Raw genomic sequence first — 22,460 nt, 5'->3', positions numbered from 1 at the left:
GCCTGCTGTAAGCCAAGCACAGTGCATTTTTCAGCAAAGTCAAAAAATGGAATGCTTTCTACTCTAAGGGAACTTATGTTTTCTATGTAGCAGTAGACAACATGTACATACACAAATGGAATATGAGATTGTTCAGGAGGGAGGACTCTAGCAGTTGGGGGCATCAGAAAAGGCTTCAGGCAGAGGAAAATGGGGAATTCTATGAGGCAGAGGTGAGGAAGGACTACATTCCAGGTGGGTGGAATGGCCAGCCAGTGCAAATATATGTGGAGACAGGAGATGGAATGTGATAACGTGAGAAACAACAGGATGGATTGTTAATTGGATCATAAAGTCAGGAAGGGAAGTGATGTTTAACAAGGCTGGAAAGATAGCTTGGGGCCAGGTTGCAAAAGATTTTAAAGGGGAAGAGGGGGAAGGGAACACATACTACTATGCCTAACTATCCCTTTCTCCCTCTGAGATTACCTTCCATTTACATTATATGTGTGTGTGTGTGTGTGTGTATGTGTGTATGTATATGTGTGTGTGTAGATATATAGATATAGATATAGATATAGATATCTTATTTAATTAAGCCTTGCTTTATTCCAGGAACTGTATTAAGCTCTTTACAAATAGTATCTCATTTGGTCCTTAAAACAACCCTGGGAGGTGGGTGCTGTTATTATCCTTATTTTATGGTTGAGGAAACTGAGGCCGTCAGAGGCTAAATGACTTGCCTAGTGTTTGTGTTTGATCTGAGAAGTGATAAGGAGCCACTGGATTTTACTGATGAGGGAAAGACATAATCAGACCTGTCCTTTAGAAATATCAGTTTGGCAGCTGTATAAAGCATGTATTGGAAAGAGAGAACCTTGAGGCAAGGAGACAAATCAGGTGACTATTGTAATGGACCTAAGTGAAAGTCAGTGCAAGCATGATTGAACATGGTGGCTGTGTGAGTAGAGAAATGTAGCATGTATGGTAATGACAGAAACAGCCTGGTTTGGCAACTGGTTGGATATGTCAGAGGAGAAAGAATGAGTAATTAAAGATAACTGTGAGGGTAAATTTGGGAACCCAGAGGACAGAAATAGGAAAGTTTAGTAGACGAGTGGGTTTGAGAGGAAAGGTCATGGGAGCATAGATTTAGAACTGGAAGACGTTTTAGAGGCCATCAAGTCCAGCCTCTTTATTTTACAGATGAGGAAACTGAGGCACAGAGCAGTTAAGAGACTTGCCTAGGTCATGAAACTAGTAATTGAGGCAGGATTCTGACACCCAAGTCCACTATGACTGACACTCTATCCACCATGCTACATAGATGATGAGTGTTAAGTCTGAGATGTCTCTAGGACTTCTAGTTTGAACTATCCAGTAGGCATTGGATCTTAGGGTCATGCCTACCAGCTATGGACGATTCCTAAGAGTCTATCCTGGACCCTTTTTCTTTTCCCTCTACATAGTTTCTCTGTGATCTCATCACCTCCTTGGGTTCAGTTATCGTTTCTTTGAAGACGATTTTCAGATCTGTTTACCTAACCTTAACCTCCCTCCTGACCTCTAGTCTCACCTTACCTCTTGGACACCTCAAATCGGATGTCCAGTGGGCATTTCAAACTTGACCTGTCCAAAATCAGAACTCATTATCTTTCCCCAAAACCTTCCCTTCTTTCCAGTTTCCCAAGGCCACCACTGTCCTCTCAGTGGCCCAGCCTCAAAACCTTGGTGTCCATCTAGGCTCCTCACTGTCACTCACCCTCCATAGTCAGTGCAGTGCCAAGCTTCATTGTTTCCAACCTCATGACATCTCCATTCTTTTTATTTTAATTTTTAAATTTGTTAAGTTTTAGTTTTCAACATTCACTTCCATAAGCTTTTGAGTTTTAAATTTTCTCTCCTCCCCTAGACAGCATGCAATCTGATATAAACTCTACATCTACATTCTTATTAAACATATTTTCACACTAGTCATGTTGTAAAGAAGAATTAGAACGAATGGGAGGAACCCAAAAAAAGAAGAAACAAAACAGAAAAAAAAAAAAAGAGCAAATCGTGTGCTTCGATCTGCATTCGGACTCCATAGTTCTTTCTCTGGATGTAGATAGCATTTTCCATCATGAGTCTTATGGAGATGTCTTAGATCCTTGCATTGCTGAGAAGGGCTAAGTCTGTCAAGGTCAGTCATCGCACAACGTGGCTGTTACTGTGTACAATGTTCTCCTGGTTCTGCTTACTTCACTCAGCATCAGTCCATACAAGTCTTTCCAGGTTTTTCTGAAGTCAGCCCGCTCATCATTTCTTATGGCACAATAGTATTCCATTACATTCATATACCACAACTTGTTCAGCCATTCCCCTATTGATGGGCACCCCTTCAATTTCCAATTCTTGGCCACCCCAAAAAGAACTGCTATAAATATTTTTGTATATGTGGGTCCTTTTCCCATTTTTATGATCTCTTCGGGATATAGACCTAGAAGTGTTGTTGCTGGTCAGAGGGTAACAACATCTCCCTTCTTCACCAGTACCCTGGGCTGGGCTTTCTTCACCTGGACTGTTGTAGTAGCTTTCTGGTTGGACTTCCTGCTTCAAAGTCTTTCTCAACTCTGGTGCATCCTTCATTCAGCTGTCAGAATTATCTGTCTTCCTAAAGCACAGGTCTGCCCCCTCTTACCTCTAGGATCATTAGAACATCCCCTTTCCTACCTTTCCAGTCTTCTTACACTTGATACCCTACATCTATGCTACAATCCCACAATACCGTCCTTGCTGTTCCAAACATATAGCATTCTGTGCCTTTTCACTGGCTGTCCCCCATGTTTGGAAGGCCCTGCCTCCTTATCTCCTACTCCTGTCTTTCTTGGCTTCCTTCAAGACTGAGCTCACCTGCCTTCTGCTGGAGGCCTGTCCTGGTCCTGGTCCTTCCTTCCTCCCACCTCCCCACTCTTCTGTCCCTCTGAAATTATCTTCCATTAACATTATATGGATCTCATTTGCATGTAGTTGTTTGGGTGCTGTCTCTCCCATTAGAATGGGAACTCCTTTAGAGCTGGGCCTGCCTTTCTTTAATACCCTAGGACTTAACACAGCCCCAGCTAAAGAATTAAAGAATTCTTTTAAAATAACAGTTTCTAGGTCCAGGAATTAATTGTTAAATGTTAATACACTTTCATGTGTACAATAAGCTTTTGTACAATGTAGGCCTATTACAGACTGGATAAATTAAATTCCTTTTACTATTAGTTGACCCAATTTTACATTGCAGTGCCAGGTAGTGTAAAATGTGCCATGTCTGAAGGTAACAAAATCGTCTAACACGTGTTTTAGCTATTTTAAAACGACTAATTCATACTTTTCATAAATCATAGATATATATGTGTGTGTATGTGTGTGTGTATATATATATATATATACACACATGTATATTTTTTGCTTTTCTCATCATTATTCCATTCACTGAGACAGCTTTTAGTTGGTATATATTTTGTCTTTGTTTATGTTTGTATGTGTTGTTTGTTCCCTATAAAATATAAGCTTCTTGAAGACACAGACCTAGAGCCACAAGGCCATCTGGTCCAGGCCCCTCACTTTATAGATAAGGAAATGGAGGTCGTAAGCATCAGATGTGGGATTTGAACCCAGCTCCTCTGACTTTAGAGCCAGTCTATTTTCCACTGTACTGTAGTTTCACTTTTGCTTTTGGCTCCCCAGCACATAGTACAGTGCCTGGCCCACAGTAGACACTTATTAAACATTGTTGATGAATTGATTGTATAGAGCAATGAACTTGGAATCATGACTAACCCTGAGTTCAGATTCCATCTCTGACCAAGACTAGTTGGAAACCAGACTCTGCAATAATGAAATGTTTTGTTATGTAGCTCTTCAGATCGAGCATGGGGCAATTACTAGTTATTTGTTTTAAAAGAGTTCTTTAGCCAAGGACTATGCTCATCCCTGAGGATACAAAGAGAGGTAATTACATGGTCCCATCCTAAAGGAGCTCACATTCTAGTGGGGGAGACAGCACACAGACACCTCTGTAGATACACGGTGCATATTGTGTGATCCTGAGCACATTATTTAACTTCTCTCTCAGTCTCAACTTCCTCATGGGTAAAATGGTGACAAAAATAGCACCTCAGGGACAGATAGGTGGCAAAGTGGATACAGTGCCAGGCCTAGAGTCAGGAAGACCTGAGTTCAAATCCAGCCTCAGACACTAAGGAGCTTTGTGACCCTGGGCAAGTCACTTAAGCTCTGTCTGCCTCACTTTCTTTTTCTTTTTCTTTTTTTTTTAGATTTTTTTATGAATTTCTTTTGATTTATCAACAGTCACTTCCATAAGCTTTTGAGTTTTAAATTTTTCTCCCCCTCCCTCCCCACCTTCTTCCCTAAGACAGCGCACAATCTGATATAGGCTATACATAATACATTTCTATTAAACATATTTTCACATTAGTGATGTTGTAGGTAAGAATTAGAACCAGTAGGAGGAACCACCAGAAAGAGGAAACAAAACTCAACAGAAGAAAAAAAAATAGCAAATAGTGGGTTTCGATCAGCATTCAGACTCCATAGTATGTTCTTTGGATGTGGATCTGCCTCACTGTCTTCATCTGTAAAATGAGGATTGTTATCACACCTACCTCCCAAGGTTGTTGCAAGGATCATAGGAGACAATAACACTTAGCACATAGTAAGTGCATAGTAAGTGCTTGCTCCCTTCCTTCCGTTACAACGCTGGAGTAACAATATGAACTCTTCCACTGATGTCGCTTTAATGTTGTCCATCTGCCAGAGGGAACCACATCATCTTCAGTTCCATGAGTAAGGTTGCTAAATGTGTCTATCAAGAAGACACAGTTTCCTTCCCTTGTGAGCTGAGGGCCGCTGATAAGTTTTGCCTGAACTCACAAAGAAAGATTCTGTTGCTGTGAGGGTGGGGAGGGAAGGGTCTTAGAGCCGGGAGAAATGGGGAAGGAGGGATCCCAGTATCCCCACTAGCAGCTCAGTTTCCCTTGGGGAATCTGCCCATCAAGCAAATTGACCTTCCTTGCTTTGAAGCACCCGTCCTCTTGGTCTGTCTGCTCATAGACCCCAAGTTCAGAACCCCTGGACTAGGTGAGCTGCCTTCCAGCCCCAACATTCTGTGGTATTTGAACAAGCTAAAGGTTCCCCTTGACCTCTGGTTGTGCCATGTTAACGCCTCAGTTAACTAGAACTTTGGTGAAACATGACCAGGAACCCAAAATTAAGTTTAAAAAAATGTCTATGAGGAGTCAGAATAGATTACATCTTGAGAGCTTTACCATCTCTAACGACTCCTTCTTTCATCTGCACTCTGTGCTGGACCACCTCCCTGACAGAGGCCTGCACGTTTGGCCAGCATAGGTCTCTGTGCTTTATGTCCCTCTCGACATTAATAATCAAAGAGTCATCGAACAAAGTTGCTTTTGGTAGATAGTTCAAGGAATCTTGTATGATTTTAAGCACAGGAGGCACCTTGTTGAAGGAGAGTCATTAAGGTGGTTTTTTTACTCTGCCTAATCAAGTGCCTTTTTTAATAATCAGCAAATCATCCACTCGTTGGCTACGTCTTCTGTGTCACTGTTGTTTACATGTTGTCTCCAGCATTAGAATGTGTGCTCCTTGAAGGAAGGACCGTGTTCTCCGCTTTTCTCTCCATCCCCAGCCCGCAGGACATTGTCAGTGATACTTGTGAACTGACGTGCAGTATGCACAGCGGGACCTTGTATTCCCAGCATCTCTCCATCAGTCACGAGGATAGAATGGGAACACACATGTTGTTGTTTTTAACAAAAAGAAAGGACTCTCCTCATGCTCCTTGGGCCCCGTTCTTCAGTGCCCACCCGCCGGGGGAGGGATCCGAGGCTGCCATTGACGGTGCCTGTCGCCCTCCTGCAGAAACGCCGAGGCAGCCTGGGTAACCATGGCGGTGCTGACCAGTGTACCCCCGACAGCAGGGGCTCATCGAGAAGCAGCAGCCTGGAGGAGGACGAAGAGGAGGAGGAGCTGACGCTCAAGTACGGGGCGAAGCATGTGATCATGCTCTTTGTGCCGGTCACCCTCTGCATGGTGGTCGTCGTGGCAACCATCAAGTCTGTCCGCTTCTACACGGAGAAGAATGGACAGCTGTGAGTCCGCCCCTGTGTACGGCATACCCAGGCTAGCGAAATGTGTGTGTGGGTGGGTGGGTGGGTGTGCGCGCACACGCAGTATTCATTGAGGCAATTAGGTGGCACCTTTGGGCCACTGGACTTGGAGTCAGGAAGACCCGAGTTCAAATCCTACTTCATACACTTAACTGTGGCTTTGTGACCCTAGACGATGTCACTCACTTTCTCAGCCTCAGTTTCCTCATTTATAAAAGGAAGGAGTTGGACTCCATGTCCTCTAAGGGCTCTTCTAGCTCTAAATCTGTGGTCCTTTGATTACTGCTCATTGCCTGAGGGGTACAGCAAGCACATTATACCAGGGCCTGCGAGGAAAATAAAAATCAACCTATCAAAAGGCACGGCCCCTGCCTTCTATAAGTGACAGTGTGGTCAGGGAGGGTGAGAAGATTCGAGAGCGCTTACCAAACAAATGTAAGTTAACGTAGCTAGTGAGTGTTAAGGGTAGTGAAAAGTAAAGGAATGATTTAGGGCTGTGTAGGCTTAATATGTAGAGTATGGGGAGGGGGGCCAGAATGAAGATAAATGGACCGAATAGATTTGTAGGCCTCAATGTGGCGAGAGAAAAACTGTTAGAACTGGAAAAGCCCTCAGAAGGCATCTAGCCCAGTGGTGTCCAGCTCAAAATAGAAACTGGATCACTAAATTGTACCTGCAGGTGGCATATTGACGTTATTTATGTTCTATTGTATTTGTATTTGTTTTATTAAATATTTCCTAATTACATTTTAATCTGTTCCCAACAGTCTGACACCTCTGATCTAACCCAGTTTCTTTGTTTTACATGTGAGGAAACTGAGGCCCAGAGGTTAAATTATTTCCCCAAGGTCACAAAGAAAAGTAACAGTAGGGCAGAGATTAGAGCCCAGGACAGTGCTCTTATCTCTAAAACATACATATTTAAAGAAACTTCAGTCTGAGTTTCAGCCTTAGCTAACAAGAAGACTTTGACAAGGCCATCCCATCTCTCCCTCTCCTGCTAGATTAGAGCCTGCCAACAGACTGAAATCTGAAGTTGCAAAATGACAAAGCCTGACTGTAGATGGTGGGCACGTGGTCAGACAAGGGCATGGAGAAATAGGGGAAGAAGATGGGTGAGAGAGAGAGAGTCCAAATGGTGGAGGGGAAAACATTAGATGTAGAAAGATTTGAAAGGGAGAATGTGGGTAATGGGTCATTCTTTCTCTTTCCCTTCAGAATCTATACACCCTTTACAGAAGATACCCCCTCTATCGGTCAGCGCTTGCTCAACTCGGTGCTAAACACCCTCATCATGATCAGTGTCATTGTTGTGATGACAATATTCCTGGTTGTGCTGTACAAGTATCGCTGCTACAAGGTGAGTGGTGGTGGGGATCCCTTGCCGGTCAGGAGGTCAGCCGGGGGCTTGCTCGTGGCTTTGTTCTGAATCAGCACTGAAGCTCTGGGAGCCAATATTGCTTTTTGTCCAACTGTGGCCTTCCAGGCTGCTTGATTTGTACATACCTGTTTTGCATGTATGTGATGTATGTGTGAACATATGTATTTGTCTCATATAGTTTATACAGTGTGTATATGTGTCTCATATGTGCACTATGTGTATGTGTGTTTTGGGGACATACAATATACATTTTTATATATTGTATATATGTATATTTAGAGAGTATATGTATTATTAAATATTGTATATACTTACTCATATGTCCACATCAATCTGATATCTCATCAATTTGGGAGTTCCACACACCAAAACCCATCTATACCTGCCCATCCTAAGCAGTTCTTGTCTGTGTGCTTTGGAGAGTTTGATGTGAGGGTTCTCGCCTTGCTGAATGCCTCCCTCACTTTTGGGTTATGCTATGGACACTTGTGTGTAGTGACAAACCCAGAGGCAGCCTTCATGTCTCACCTGTCGTTGACCCTGGGCAAGTCATTTAACCTTAATGCCCCAGGATTGCAGAACAATTGTTTGCAGTTTACAAATGAGGAAACTGAGACCCAGAGCTCTATAGACTTGCCGACAGTTGCATAGGTTGTAACAGAAACAGGATTCAAACCCAGGTCCTCTAACTCCAAATGCAGCATTCTTTCTGCCATTCCACACTAGTGCCCACCACTGGTCCAGCCACAGTTATGTATGCATTAATGAATGAAACATTTATTAAGTACTTATTATGTGCAAAGTACTGTGCTAAGCACTGCATGTACAGAGAGAAAAATCACACATAATGCAAGACACAGTAGTCAGTGACTATAGTAACCTATTATTTGATAAACCCAAAGACTCCAGCTTCTGGGATAAGAACCCACTCTTCGACAAAAACTGCTGGGAAAACTGGAAAAGAGTGTGACAGAAACTTGGCATAGATCAAAATCTCACACCATATACCAAAATAAAGTCAAAATGGGTTCATGATTTAGATATAAAGGCTGATACTGTAAGCAAATTGGGAGAGCAAGGAATAGTTTACCTATCAGATTTATGGAGAACAGAAGAATTCATGACCAAACAGGAGACAGAGAACATTATGAAAAGCAAAATGTATAACTTTGATTACATTAAATTGAAAAGTTTTTGCACAAATAAAGCCAATGCAACCAAGATTAGAAGGAAGGTAGGAAATTGGGAAAGAATTTTTACCACCAGTTTCTCTGATAAGGGCCTCATTTCTAAAACATATAGAGAATTAAGTCAAATTTTAAGAATACATGTCATTCCCCAATTGATAAATGGTCAAAGGATATGAACAGGCAGTTCTCAGATGAAGAAATTAAAGCCATCTATAGTCATATGAAAAAATGCTCTAAATCACTATCGATTAGAGAAATGCAAATCAAAACAACTCTGAGGTACCACATCATACCTATCAGATTGGCCAACATGACAAAACAGGAAAATGAAAAATGTTGGAGAAGATGTGGGAAAATTGGAACACTAATGCATTGTTGGTAGAGTTGTGAAATGATCCAACCATTTTGGAGAGTAATTTGAAACTATGCCTAAAGGGCTATAAAAATGTTCATACCCTTTGACCAAGCAATAGCACTTCTAGGGCTGTATCCCAGCGAGATCGCATAAACGGGAAAAGGACCCACATGTACAAAAATATTTATAGCAGCTCTTTTCTGTGGTAGCAAAGAATTGGAAATTGAGAGAATGCCCATCAATTAGGGAATGGCTGAACAAATTGTGGTATATAAATGTAATGGAATACTGTTGTGCTATAAGAAATGATGAACAGGCAGACTGCAGAAAAACCTGGAAAGACTTGTATGGTCTGATGCTGAGTGAAGTGAGCAGAACCACGAGAACATTATACACAGTAACAGCCACATTGTGTAATGACAAATATTGATAGATTTAACCCTTCTCAGCAGTACAGAGATCTAAGACATCTCCAAAGGCCTCATGATGGAAAATGCTGTCCACAAAGAAGAAAGAACTATGGAGTTTGAATGCAGATTGAAGTATACTATTTGCTGTTTTTTTTTCTTCTGTTATGTTTTGTTTCCTCTTTCTGGTGGTTCCTTCTTTTGGCTCTAATTCTTACTTACAACATCACTAATGTGAAAATAAGTTTAATAGGAATGTATGTGTATAGCCTATATCAGATTGGGTGCCATCTTGGGGAGGGAGGGGGAGAAAAATTTTAAACTCAAAAGCTTATGGAAGTGATTGTTGATAATTCAAAATAAATTAATTAAAAATTAAATTAAAAAAAGAAAAGAAAGAAAAATCAGATGTTTCTTGCTCTTAAGGAGCTCACATTCTAATGGAGGCAAATGATGGAAACGGAGGTTTCAGCTGCCCATCAGATGTAAAGGTCCCATTGTCCTTAGAGCACAAAGGCCGAACAGCAGGTGGTAAAAACACAAGGAATTAGAGAGAATGGAATAGGATTGGAGATGTCCAATCTCTTTGTAAACTTTGAAGCCATATAGTATCCGCTGTAGGTACTATAATGAAGCCATTTGTTGACGTGAAAACTTTTGGAAACAGAAGTAGTGTGTGCCTGTGGGGCAGGTCGTGGGGCTCCTCATTTTTACTGCTCAGATTCATCTTGTTCTAAGGTGGCATCGTGGCAGTACGGACATCAGCTACGTGCACTGTTGCCCCAGTGTTGACTGGAGCAGCAGCACCCTCGCTACTGCTGATAAGCCCAGCGGTTCTGTCTGAAACAGCGAGCAAACCAAGAACTTTCCTTGTGTAAACTTGTGTTTCTGTTGTCTAGTTTATTCACGGCTGGTTGATCCTGTCTTCTCTGATGCTGCTCTTCCTCTTCACCTACATTTATCTTGGGTAAGTGTCTGCCCCAGGGTCTGTGATTGTTCCAGGCAACATTTCATCCACCCTGCTCCCCGACGTGGAGGGCGTGAAAGGGAGCACAGGTCAGAGAAGAGGATGGCCATCCGTCTTTCCTCACAACAACCCTGCAGGTGTATGTAGCAGTAGTTTTCCCATTTTACAAATTAGAAATCTGAGGCACAGAGAGGTTGGGAGGCTTGCCCATAGTCATGCAGCTGGGGGTTCGAGAGGTACATGGTCAGAGCCAGAACATGGATCCATTTCTTCTGATTCCAAGGCTCTGTTGCTCTTTGAAATACACTTCAGCGAGGGACAAAAAAGGTATTTAGCAATGGGATACTATAGGAACAAGAGGGACGAGGATTGCCTTCTCACTGGTGCCAGAACAATCAATAGATGTTTATTAAGCACCTACTATGTGCCAGGCACTGAGCTGGGCCCAGGTAAGTTCTCCACACATTTCCTTGTGAATATAATATGGTCTACCTCGATCGGCTGTGTTTTCAGTCCCCTGTAAAAATACCATGGAGGGAAAGGCAACATGGCATAGTAAATGCAGTGCTGGCCTTGGAATCGAGGAGACTTGGATTTGAGTCCTTCCTCCGACACCTCCTTGCTGCATGACCTGAGCAAGTCAAGCTCTCAGTGCTGCAGGCAGTTCTCCAGGACTAGCTATAGAGCGGGTACCGACCTGTGTTGGTGCAAGGGGCTTCTCCCCTCAAGCAGTGAAAACCCAGGTCCAGTCCACAAATTTAAAAACAAGTTGACACTTGACTATAAACTTGATTAGGGGATTGTGTATTGGGAAATGGAAGGGACCTCAGAGGGAGACCATTAGATCAAACCTTATTTTATAGATGAGGAAACGGAGGCACAGAGAAGTTGTGACTGTCCCATGGTTGCATTAGATAGTAAGTCGTAGAGAGGGCTTCAGACCAAGGCCCTCCAACTCCAAATTAGATAGTAGTTGGATGTTGGATGGAAAACCCTTCTTATTTGTTTTATTCTTTAGCCTAAAAACTTTAGCATAAATTCCAAATTTAGAAAATGATTGATTTGGGATGTTGTAGCCTGCTTTGGGACATCCTCTTATTCCAGATTCTTAAGGAATCTAAGAAAGACAGGGAAGGAAGGAAAGTTTCCCAGTGCTTTTGGGGACATGGGTAGCTAGTACTCACGTTTATTGCTGGGCTGATGAGTAAAATTGAAGTGTCTAAAGCAGGGATTCTTAACCTGGGGTCCATGAACTTGTTTTTTAAAATATTTTGATAACCAAAACAATTGGTGACCTTTTGAATCCTGTGTATTTTACTTTATGTTTTTAAAATCATCATTCTGAGAAGGGGTCGTCCATAGGTGTCACCCGATTTCATGAAGGGGGTCCATGGCACAAAAAGGTTAAGATCTCCTGGTCTAAAGGAAATTTAAAATGAAATTCTAAAATAAATCAAGTAGTAGACTTAAAATAAATGGAACAGGATCCCTCTTCATGGAAATATGTTTTGGGGTGGGGGTGGGAACTTATTTGAACATATAAGATCATGGAGATCTTAGCAACCTTGGAGATCACAGTACAATTTCCTGATTCTGCAGACTGGAAAATTGAAGCCCAAGGAAGTTAGACTTGCCTTAGGTCATTCAGATTTTAAGTGGAGAAGCTGGGAGATAAGGCCAGGCCTTACAACTCTAAAAGTCTGCTCTTTCTGCCTGGGCATTTGTAGGAGTTGGGGGGAAAGTGCATCTAGCTATTAGGATTGGAGGTGACATTCCATGAGAGAGTGTGTGTGTGGCCAGTGAAATATCTCTAACAGTCCATAGTGTGTGTTGGGGGCGGGGCCAGGGGGGGGCGGGAATGTTCATGGGGCCACTGAAGTAACTGTAACATTCCACAGAGGAGGAAAAGGATGCTATTAATAATAATAGTAATTGACATCGCATTTTAAGCTTCGTGAAGCATTTTACATAGATTATCTCATTTGATCCTTACAGAAATTCTATAGGGTTTTTGTTATAGGGAAGATGTTGTTATTTACTCTCCTTTTATAGCCACAGAAGTCAAGTCTCAGAGAAGGTGAGTGTCTTCCCAGGGTCACATAGTGAATAAGCATCTGAGGCAGGATTTGAACCTCTAATTAGCTGAAAGTGACTGTGGAGTCAGTGTTTTTTTCCCGTTTCCAATGACATCCCCTCATCTGCCGGTCTTGCTTTTCAGGGAAGTGCTTAAGACTTACAATGTGGCTATGGACTACCCAACCCTTTTCTTGGTCATCTGGAACTTTGGGGCAGTGGGAATGATCTGTATCCACTGGAAGGGCCCCTTGGTGCTGCAGCAGGCCTACCTCATCATGATCAGTGCTCTCATGGCCTTGGTCTTCATCAAGTACCTCCCAGAATGGTCAGCCTGGGTCATCCTGGGAGCCATCTCTGTGTATGGTAGGACAGCCATGGGCAGGGGTGGTCTGATGTGGGGTGCTTATCTTGCATGCCAGACAATAAGGGTCAAATCCTACCACTTTACCCACTAGATAGTCAGATCCTTGAGGGCAGGGACTGTCACTTGTATACTTAGGACTTACTACAGTGTCTGGTATATGAGGTGCTGAATAAATGCTTATTGATTGAGTAATTCCAGTTAGTTTTTTTTTTGGTTTTTGTTCTTTGCTAGCCAATGGGGTTAAGTGACTTTGCTAGGGTCACACAACTAGTAAGTATCAAATGTCTGAGGCCGGATTTGAACTCAGGTCCTCCTGACTCCAGGGCTGGTACTCTATCCACAGCCCCCTCCAGTTAGTCTTTTAATTATCTTCCTCCTGAAGAATGTAAGCTCCTTGAGGGCAGGGACTATTTCATTTCTGTCTTTATGACTGGCACTGTGGGCCCAGTTCCTGGTATACTGTAGGCATTTAATATGTACATGTTGGATTGAATTTTATGAAACCAAAAAGGGAGATTCTTCACCCGAAAGTGACTTTCCTTCAAAAAGGATAGTAGAGGGGGCAGCTAGGTGGCACTGTGGGTAGAGCACCGGCCCTGGAGTCAGGAAGACCTCAGTTCAAATCCAGTCTCAGACCAGACACTTGACACTTACTAGCTGTGTGACCGTAGGCAAGTCACTTAAGCCCAGTTGCCTCGCAAAAAAAAAAAAAAAAAAAAAAAAAAAAAAAGGAAGTACAAGTCACATAATACTTTGTTATCTTTTCTTAAAATTGGCTCTTTCAGACCTGCTTTAGATTCCAACCTGTTGCTGGTTCTTGGGCACACACCGTAGGTTAGGGCAGAAACCTGTTCAGCAATGGGTAAGCTCCAAATAGGGGCTGAAAACCAAGGATGAATGAGGACACCAGCACTCCCAATTCTCCATTTCTTCTCCTTGGTCAGGGGCGAGGGAAGCCCAGCTACCCATTTCTAAGAGCAGGAGTGAAACAAGTTCCTGGGATCTGCTTGAGAATGATGGCTGCTTTTCCCTGACAAAGACGTCTTGGTTTTCACAGATCTCGTGGCTGTGCTCTGTCCTAAAGGGCCCTTGAGGATGCTTGTAGAAACTGCTCAGGAAAGAAATGAACCTATATTTCCTGCCCTCATATATTCATGTAAGTCCTCCCTGCCTCAGCCCCTGCTGAGCAGTTTAAACCCTGTGAGTGTGGTTATCTCTCCACACCCTTTCCCTTTTGGTTTTGCCAGTGCCAATGACAACTTCTTGGCTCTCCTTCCTTTCAGAATGATAATAAAGAACCCCTTTCCAAGGTCAGGGAGGGTGGGGGAAAGAGAGGGGAGTAGGTCTCTATTTTCTCTGACGTCCAGTGCGGAGTTGGCCTTTTTTTGCTCATTGAAGAGTGTTGGAAAGCATGCTCTTCCACTGGAATTGTAGTCTTGTAGTTAGAAGCGGCCAGAGGCTACGCAAGTTCCTTGCATAGCCTCTGTGATGGAAGGTCCCTGTGGCTTGTGCTTGCGGGGATGGGGAGTAATCTGTCCCACCAGGAAGTCCCTCTGTCGTTGGCTGTCATTTTGGCTAGGGAGTCCTTTATAGGTTAAGCTGAAATCTGCCACCCAGTAACTTCCATGTGCTGAACTTGTAGAGAAGAAGCCCAGTATGGTTTTTGCATGACACCTCCCTACATGGTGACTTATGGGAGGAAATTATCTTAGATCAAGAGCACAAGGGCCCTTGGGGACCATCTAGCTCAACTACCTCGTTTTATAGATGAAGAATCCAAAGCCCAAGGTGGTTCAGTGACTCGTGCAAGGTCCCAGGCAGTAAGCATCCAAGTCAGGATTTAAGCCAGGTTCTGTGACTCTGAAGCCAAATCAGCTCCCTTCTCTGGGCCTCAGTTCCCTCCTCTGTCAGACGAGGGATCGGAGGAGAGAGAGGACCCGTCTGAGGTCGGTTCTAGCTCTAAAACACTTTGGATCTGTGAGTCTGTAAGGAGAGTTGTTAGGCCAGAGTCAAGGCAACACACTAATAATAGAGGGGGAGACCTGGCCAGCCTTTGGCGGAGTTCTGAGTATTTAAATGATGCAATATTGATGTAATGGAATTAGAAAATACTGACAGATGTGAAGAACACCAAAAAAAATGGAAACAGATGATCCAAATTGAGCCTAACAAGATAGGAACATAGATGTTGACTGGAATTATTTAAAAAGCAACAATGGCACAGGGTAAAAGGATCAGGATGAGGGAAATACAGTTAGCAATAGTAACTGTGAAAAAGTTTTGAAGCAAGTTTCTCTGATAAAGGCCTCATTTCTCAAACATATAGAGAACTGATTCAAATTTATAAAAATAAGAGCCATTTGATTAGTTAAGAGCCATATTGATAAATGATCAAAAAATATAATAAGTTTTCAGCTGAAGTAATCAAAGCTATCTGCAGCCATATAAAAATATTCTAACTCACTGTTGATTGGAGAAATACAAATTAAAACAATTCTGAGGTACTATCTATACCTATTAGATTGTCTAATAGGACAGAAAAGGTAAATGACAAATGTTGAAGGGGTAGTGGGAAAAATGAGACAGTAATGCATTGTTGATGGAGTTGTGAACTGATCCAGCCATTCTGTAGAGCAATTTGGAACTGTGCCCAAAGGGCTATAACACCCTTTGACCTAGCAACACTACTACTAGATCTGTATCCCAAAAGAGATAAAAAACAAGAGGAAAAGGACCCATACGTACAAAAATATTTGTAGCAGCTCTTTTCTGGGGGTAAAGAATTAGAAATTGAGGGGGATGCCCATCAATTAGGAAATGACTAAACAAGCTGTGCTTTGTGATTATGATGGAATACTATTGTACTATAAGAAATGATGAGCAGGATGCTCTCAGAAAAATCTGGAAAGTCTTGCATGGGCTGATGCAAAGTGAAATGTGTTGTGTACAAAGTAACAGCGATACTGTGAGATGATCCGCTGTGAATGACGTAGGTATTCTTACAATATAACAATCCAAGACGACCCTGAAGGACTTATGATGAAAAATGCTATCCTTCTCCAGAGAAAGAACTGGTAGTGTCTGAATACAGATTGAACCAGACTTTTTTTGCTTTCTTTATTTTTCTTGAGGATTTTTTTGTCTTTGATTTCTTTCACAGCATGAGTATTATGGACATGTTTTGCATGACTTCACATGAATAACCTATATCAAACTGCATCCCTTGTCAAGGGCAGGGGGGAGAGGAAGGGAGAGAATTAGAAACTCAGAGTTTTAAAACTGAATATTGTTGTTTTTACATGTAACTAGGGAAAAATAAAATACTAAATAAATACAAAAACGTAAAAATAAAATACATTTTAAAAAGCAACAACTATGGCAACAAAACTTTTTAAGCACATATATAGGGAAGAGATCAGAGAGGAGGCTCAGAGCCAATGCAGTGTTATTGTTAAGAATTATATTATATTATTGTTTCAATAAAATAATATAATAAGTATCATGATTACCCCCATTTCACATATGAGGAAACTGATCCACAGAGAAGTGAAGAAATTTGAGCCTCCAAGTAACAAGACCCAGGCCTCAAACTCTGTTCTTTGTTCTCCACATTCAGGGCTTTTTCTGCTACCTTGCATATTAAAAACAGTGTACTCTAATACTCAACCATTCTTTAAGCACAGTAGGAATAGGTAAGTACCATTTGCTGACTCTGTGCAGCCACAATGACCATGGTCATGCCCTGTCTTCTTCTTGCAGCTGCCATGGTGTGGACTGTAGGCATGGCAAAGGTGGATACTCCAACCAAGGGAGCCGTCCCCAAGGACCAAGAGCAAGGTCAGTGTCTCTGAAGCAGACCCCACGGGCCCAGGGGATGTCCCACAGCCGCTGCGAGAGGCGGCCCTCCTTCTGCCCATGAGAGACCAAGACAGAGAGAGAGAGAGAGAACGCTAGACAGTTTGCTGAGTGCTCACTGTATGCCCTGCAGTGGGTTGAGTGCTGGGAATTCAAAAACAAGGAAGCAGGCCTATTTCCTGCTCTCAAGGAGATTGCATTCCAGGAGGGAAAGACAAAACCGAGGGGAGCGGGAAAGCCAGGGATGGGAGGAGTAGAGCGAAGTGAAGAGTGTGGCTATGGTGGTCCATGTGGTGACTCCGCAGCCGGCCTCAGGTCAAGTCGTCCTCACTTAGGTGGTCAGGCAGCTGGTGTGGCTGTGGAGAGACTCCAGAGGCAGCAGGAAGCTGAGTGAGCACTTGGCCATTGTTACTTACTGCTGCAGGATAAGCAGTATGGGTTAGGGGACAGAGTGTTCGGTTCAAGTCCATCTCTGACACTAGTGGTTGTGGATCCTGGGCAAGTCCCTGAACCTCTTAGTGCTCTGAACTTTCTCAAGACAATAAGCTGCAGAAAAGGTGCCCACATCTAGTGGGTAGGAGTGTCCTTACCCGGAAATTCCCAATACCAATGAAATAAGGTCTGGGCCCAGTCCACTCCCTGATACGGTCCCAGGACTCCTAGTTCCACCCCTGACCCCTCTATCCTGCTGAAGCACAAGCATTAGTCCAGGCTAGAGATTTTCAGATGTGAAGAGGTGTCATTCTAGGACCTGATAACTCCCTAGAATTTACCCCAATATGTATCAAAATGTGAAATATCCTGCAAGCTCCGGGACATGTAAAATGAGTATAGCAGATTCCTTCTTTCATGGGTAAGGCTGGGGTGGCTTTGTTGTCATCCCGCCATTGCCGGCGCCCTTTGGATGTCCCAGACGACCCTTTGACCCTTTCCTTTTCAGTTATTTTTGTTATTACTAGTATTTTCTTTGAGCCAAAGAGAAGTAACTGACCAGGGTGGTGGGAGGACAGGAGGAGGATAGAGAAGGGCATGGCATCAAGGAAGTGCCAGTCTTGAGGAGAGGGACCCATTCAAATCCGAGTTCTGATCCACCATGGACCCTTCCCTGAAGGATAGTTTCCTTCTCTCCAGCTGTCAGCCTCTTCCTCTGCAATGAAAAATTCTTCTGACTGCTTCTCGTGTCCTCTCGATCCTTTTCTTTTTTTTTTTTTTTTGGACGCCACTGCTGCTCTTCCCTGCCTGGAAACACAGATGAAGACTCAAGCGACGCTTCTGGGGACCACTCTTACTCTGAAACATATGACTCTCCGAGATGTACCCCACTCCATGTGCCTTCCTGTGCAATGGAGGAGCTGGAGGAAGAGGAGGAAAGTAAGGTGGATTAGTTTTCTCTAGCCACATGAGGCTTTGCTTCTGGTGGGTGAGGGGTGCTAAGAAGGGTAGGTGGGAGATGGAGACCAATTCCCTTGAGAGAGTGTGGCCACACCCCGCTACTGTGATTTCCTTCCAAAAGGAAAAAAGGAAAGATTAGAAATTAGAAAGGAAGTCTGCATTGGCAGCCTCCTAAGAGGCCCCTGCTGTGCTGGCTTCTAATGGGTGGCCAGCTCCCCGGGGACAGGGATTGTTTCATTTTATCTTTGTTTTCCCACTGCCTTGCACAGACCCCTGCACATAGTAGGTGCTCAGTAATCACTGAATTGAATTGTATGTTAATCTCATGGGACGGTGTGGCCCAGTCACCACTGGAATAGAGATTGGCCTGTGGGAGATGGGGTAGAGAAAGACAAGGGAACTCATCCTTTGGCTTCTTAAGAGACCAGAGTGATTGGGAGTCAGAGGCTGGTGGCTGGTAGTAAGCGCAATCTTGCAGACAAATCGAAAAGCACTTTAAAAATTGGCGTTCTCAACTCAAATCATCCTTAATGATTTTTTGAAGCAGGCCATGAGATCATAGATTGAGAGCCAGAAGGGATCTTGTCAGTCATCTGGTCCGGTAATCTCAGTTCACAGATGAGGTAACTGAGGCCCGGAGAATGTTAGAGACCTGTCCAACGGCACATAGGCCTGAAGCAGCAAGCTGGAATTTGAACCCAGCATGTGATCTCACAGTGGAAATTTCTATGTGCTTGAAAGTTTTTATGTAAGCAAAGCAACTGTAATTCTGCTATGAATTACAGTTCCTTAAGATATTCTTAAATTCAGACTTACTTTTAATGTAACCTGGCTTACCCCTTTAGACTTACTGGCAGAGAAAGTGCTGGCCTGCATGAGTATAGAGAGTTCTTCTCCTGGAAGTTCCTGTACCAGTAAAATCACCAATCCAGTCCCAATCCCATTCATCAGTTTGGGCCCAGAACAACGCCTCTTTCCATGCCCGATCCAGCCAGCCTACTGAAGGACAAGCCTTAGATTGAGCTGCTCCGTTTCCCATCCACAAAGACCTAATGAGTTATTTTTCCAGGCGGTGAGATTTTCTAGCCTTTTGTTTCTCTGCCTTCTCTCACTGCTGGGCATTTTTTGAAGGATTGCCCATCAGAAAATTGTGGCTGGATTGTGGTATTCTGAGGCTATCGTCAAGTTTCAGAGCTGTTGCTGTTGCTTACGTGTGATTCAGTGTTTGGTGGGGAGGGAGGGCAATGACACAGTTGATGGGCCAGAGTGAGCTTTTGGCTCTCTGAGCACTTCAGATATGAGCCGTTTTCCATGTTCCTGATCGTCGGAGAGAACTGGCTGTCCAGTGAGTGTTGAGATAAGTCAGCTTTCATCACACTGAGTCAGTCTCATCCATCGCCCTTTATCACTGACCTTCCATGAGGAGTTGCCACAAGACTTACAAGACGTGGGTTTTGTTTTCCCTCAAACAGGGGGAGTGAAGCTTGGCCTGGGAGATTTCATTTTCTACAGTGTTCTTGTGGGCAAGGCTGCAGCCACGGCAAGTGGAGACTGGAACACCACACTGGCCTGCTTCGTTGCCATTCTCATTGTAAGTAGTAAGATGGGATGACAGGGAGAGCAATCACTTAAGTTCATATGACCCCTTCTGGCTGTTGTCCCTACCTACCTGTGACATAGCTTGCCTGTCTGACCCAGCCCTGTGAAATAAGTAGTAGTAGTATCTTCATTTTTACAGATGAAGAGACTGAAGCCCAGTAGTCCTGTGAGTCACTCAGGGTCACGCAGGGAGTAAATGTTAAAGGCAGGTCCTAAGTGAGATCACAGAACTCGAGAATTAAAAGGGGCCTTAGTGGTCCTCTAGTCTGACCTGTATGCAAAAAGAATCCCAACTATAACACGCCCAGCAAGCAGCTGTCCAGCCTTGGCCTTCAAGGAGGGAGATCGAAAATCTTCTGGCTTCCAAGTCCAGGGTCTTATACATAGCAGGTGTCTAACAAATGGCTGGGTTGGGTTCAGTGGCCCCCTTCCCATTCAGAAGCCGTTATGAATCATCTACTTGAACGGTACCATACCAGCTGTGTTGCAAAGAGTTGCTGAAATACCAGCAACAGCCTCTCAATGCTTGGTCTCAGATAGTCCTTGAGTATTTCTTAAGAAGAAAGAAGATGGTACCAAGCACAGAGAGCTTACTTGCAGTGCCCTGCAGGTATTACCTTGCTGTATGGGTGATTTTTCAGAGATCACATGTGTAGCATTATCACATAGTTTAAGCTGGTGACACCATTGGCCATTCTCCTGTAAGGTATGTATACTGCATTAGAGATACGGTGTCCTCATACTAACATTTCATTGCCTTGGAGGGTGGGAGGGGATGTCCTATGGTATAAGTAGATAGAGCGCTGGACCTAGAGTCAGGAAGTCCTAAGTTTAAATCTGGCCTCAGTCACTTGCTGGATGTGTAACTACTTTCTGCCTCAGTTTTCTCATCTGTAAAGTGAGGATAATAATAACACTTACCTTCTCCCACCCAGATTTGTCATAAAGATACAATGAGACCATATTTGTAAAGCATTTTGCAACTCTTAAACTGCTCTCTAAATGCTAGCTAGAAAGGTCCCTAGACTAGAGAGTCAAGAAACCCACATTCTCATCTTGCTGTATGAGCTTGATGTCTTTGTGATTCATTCTCCTCCCATAATAAAGAGGGATAAAATAACACTCCCGGCACTTGCCCCACAGGGTTGACAATCCAGTGAATCCAGTGAACCTGGGGATGGGCATGCACCCCACAAGTGCTAGATGCTTTGGGGGCTTAGCTTCACCATGGGCTGAGGCATTCTTTGAAATCTCTCCAGGGGTGTGCGTTCATTCACACACACAGGCACGCATTGTAGCTTCCCCTGCCCCCCTCCAGCCTCACCTTCTGTCCTTCCCGCAGGGTCTGTGCTTGACACTTCTGCTGCTGGCGGTGTTCAAGAAGGCCTTGCCTGCCCTGCCCATCTCCATCACCTTTGGTCTCATCTTCTACTTCTCCACCGACAACCTCGTGAGGCCTTTCATGGATACTCTGGCATCCCACCAGTTGTACATTTAGAGCAAAGTTTAGCTGCTATTATCTGGAAATTAGGAAATTCCAATTCTGCGGAGTCATATAGTTTTACACGTTAGTGCCATATATTTTTAAAAACTTTTTTTTTAAAGAAGACAACACACAAAAAAGTATTATGTAGTTACTTTGTGAGATTGAGCATCAATGCAATGGAGTAGAACAAGGCCCAGGATCTGGGTTCAAGTCCAGGTTCTGCCACTAACTAGCCATGCGACCTTGAGCTTCAGTTTTCTCATCTGTAAACTGAGGAAGTTGGACTGAGCGATCTCTAAGGTCCCTTCTGGCTCTCCCATGATTTAGGTATCTATACTTCTAAGTTCAGCCATTTACCCTTTAAGGACCTGCACTCCCCCTGATGGAAACCCAGGAGTTCACCCAGGTGACCTAAAAAAGGAGGTCACACAACGTGGCTCTGGGCAGAAGGGGATGGTCTGGAATTTCACGGAAGGGTGATCTGAAGAAGATTGTGACATATTGGAAGCCCATAGAGTGCTCTCAGGAAAGTAGATCAAGGGACTGGGCCTGCTCACTAAGATCAGCAAAGGCACCTTGTTCAGGAAGGAATGTTCACAATGTTTTATCAATGATGTTATTTTTATTACCTATTGGAAAGGAAGTCCAATTCTTGTTACATTTCAGATGACTACCTGCTGGGAAGTGGCTCATTGGCCATCAGGACTTAGTACTAATAAACTTCCTTCGATTGACTTGTTTGGGATGCTCTTTCCCTCACTGTAATTGTGACCCTTCTCTAGTGTGGCTGAATGGAGAGAGAGCTGGCCCCGGGGCCAAGAGGACTTGGGTTCAGGCCCCACCTCTGACACGTATGTCTGTGTGATCCTGAGCAAGGAGATTTATTTCTCAGTACTCAAGGTGTCTAAGTGCAGAAAAGGTACCAGCTTGCCTTGACAACAGGACTTCCTTCACAGCCAGGAGTTCTTTATAACAATGAAATCTCGGGTCCAGACGCTTTCCCTGTTTCTGGTGTCACGTGTCTGGCTGGTGAAGCAGGTGCTACATTCGAGGGTAGAGTGGTAAGCAGAGTGGGTAGAAAAAACACACAGGCTCCAGTTAACTGGGGAGGGACATCATGGTGGGGGAAAAGGATCAGGACACCTGGGGTCAGATTCCAAATCAAGTACCTGCTTAGCTCGCATGTCCTTGGTCAAATCACTCTTTATCTCTTGGTCTCTGATTCCT

The 22,460-nt window shown here is 43.7% G+C and overlaps 1 protein-coding gene across 3 annotated transcripts in view; it reads left to right on the top strand.

Annotated features, from left to right (window-relative positions):
- LOC114049611 (presenilin-2-like) overlaps positions 1–21,967 on the top strand; it is a 37,855-nt gene extending 15,888 nt beyond the window's left edge. For 2 of the 3 annotated variants that reach the window (XM_027870877.1, XM_027870878.1), the window contains exons 3-11: positions 5,914–6,143; positions 7,380–7,521; positions 10,394–10,461; positions 12,680–12,900; positions 13,959–14,057; positions 16,661–16,738; positions 18,008–18,127; positions 19,621–19,739; positions 21,090–21,967. In XM_027870877.1, coding sequence (XP_027726678.1) covers positions 5,914–6,143; positions 7,380–7,521; positions 10,394–10,461; positions 12,680–12,900; positions 13,959–14,057; positions 16,661–16,738; positions 18,008–18,127; positions 19,621–19,739; positions 21,090–21,245 — 1,233 coding nt within the window. In that variant the 3' untranslated portion in view covers positions 21,246–21,967. Of the gene's footprint in view, positions 1–5,913; positions 6,144–7,379; positions 7,522–10,393; positions 10,462–12,679; positions 12,901–13,958; positions 14,058–16,660; positions 16,739–18,007; positions 18,133–19,620; positions 19,740–21,089 lie in introns of those variants that run through there. The other variant, XM_027870879.1, reaches the window with a different exon arrangement.
- The last annotated feature ends 493 nt before the right edge of the window (positions 21,968–22,460 follow it).

This window comes from Vombatus ursinus, unplaced genomic scaffold (assembly GCF_900497805.2).
Source record: "Vombatus ursinus unplaced genomic scaffold, bare-nosed wombat genome assembly UNPS02014798.1, whole genome shotgun sequence".
Classification (NCBI taxonomy): Eukaryota; Metazoa; Chordata; class Mammalia; order Diprotodontia; family Vombatidae; genus Vombatus; species Vombatus ursinus.
Note: the sequence above shows the minus strand (reverse complement) of the source record. Positions and strands in the feature narration are given on the sequence as shown.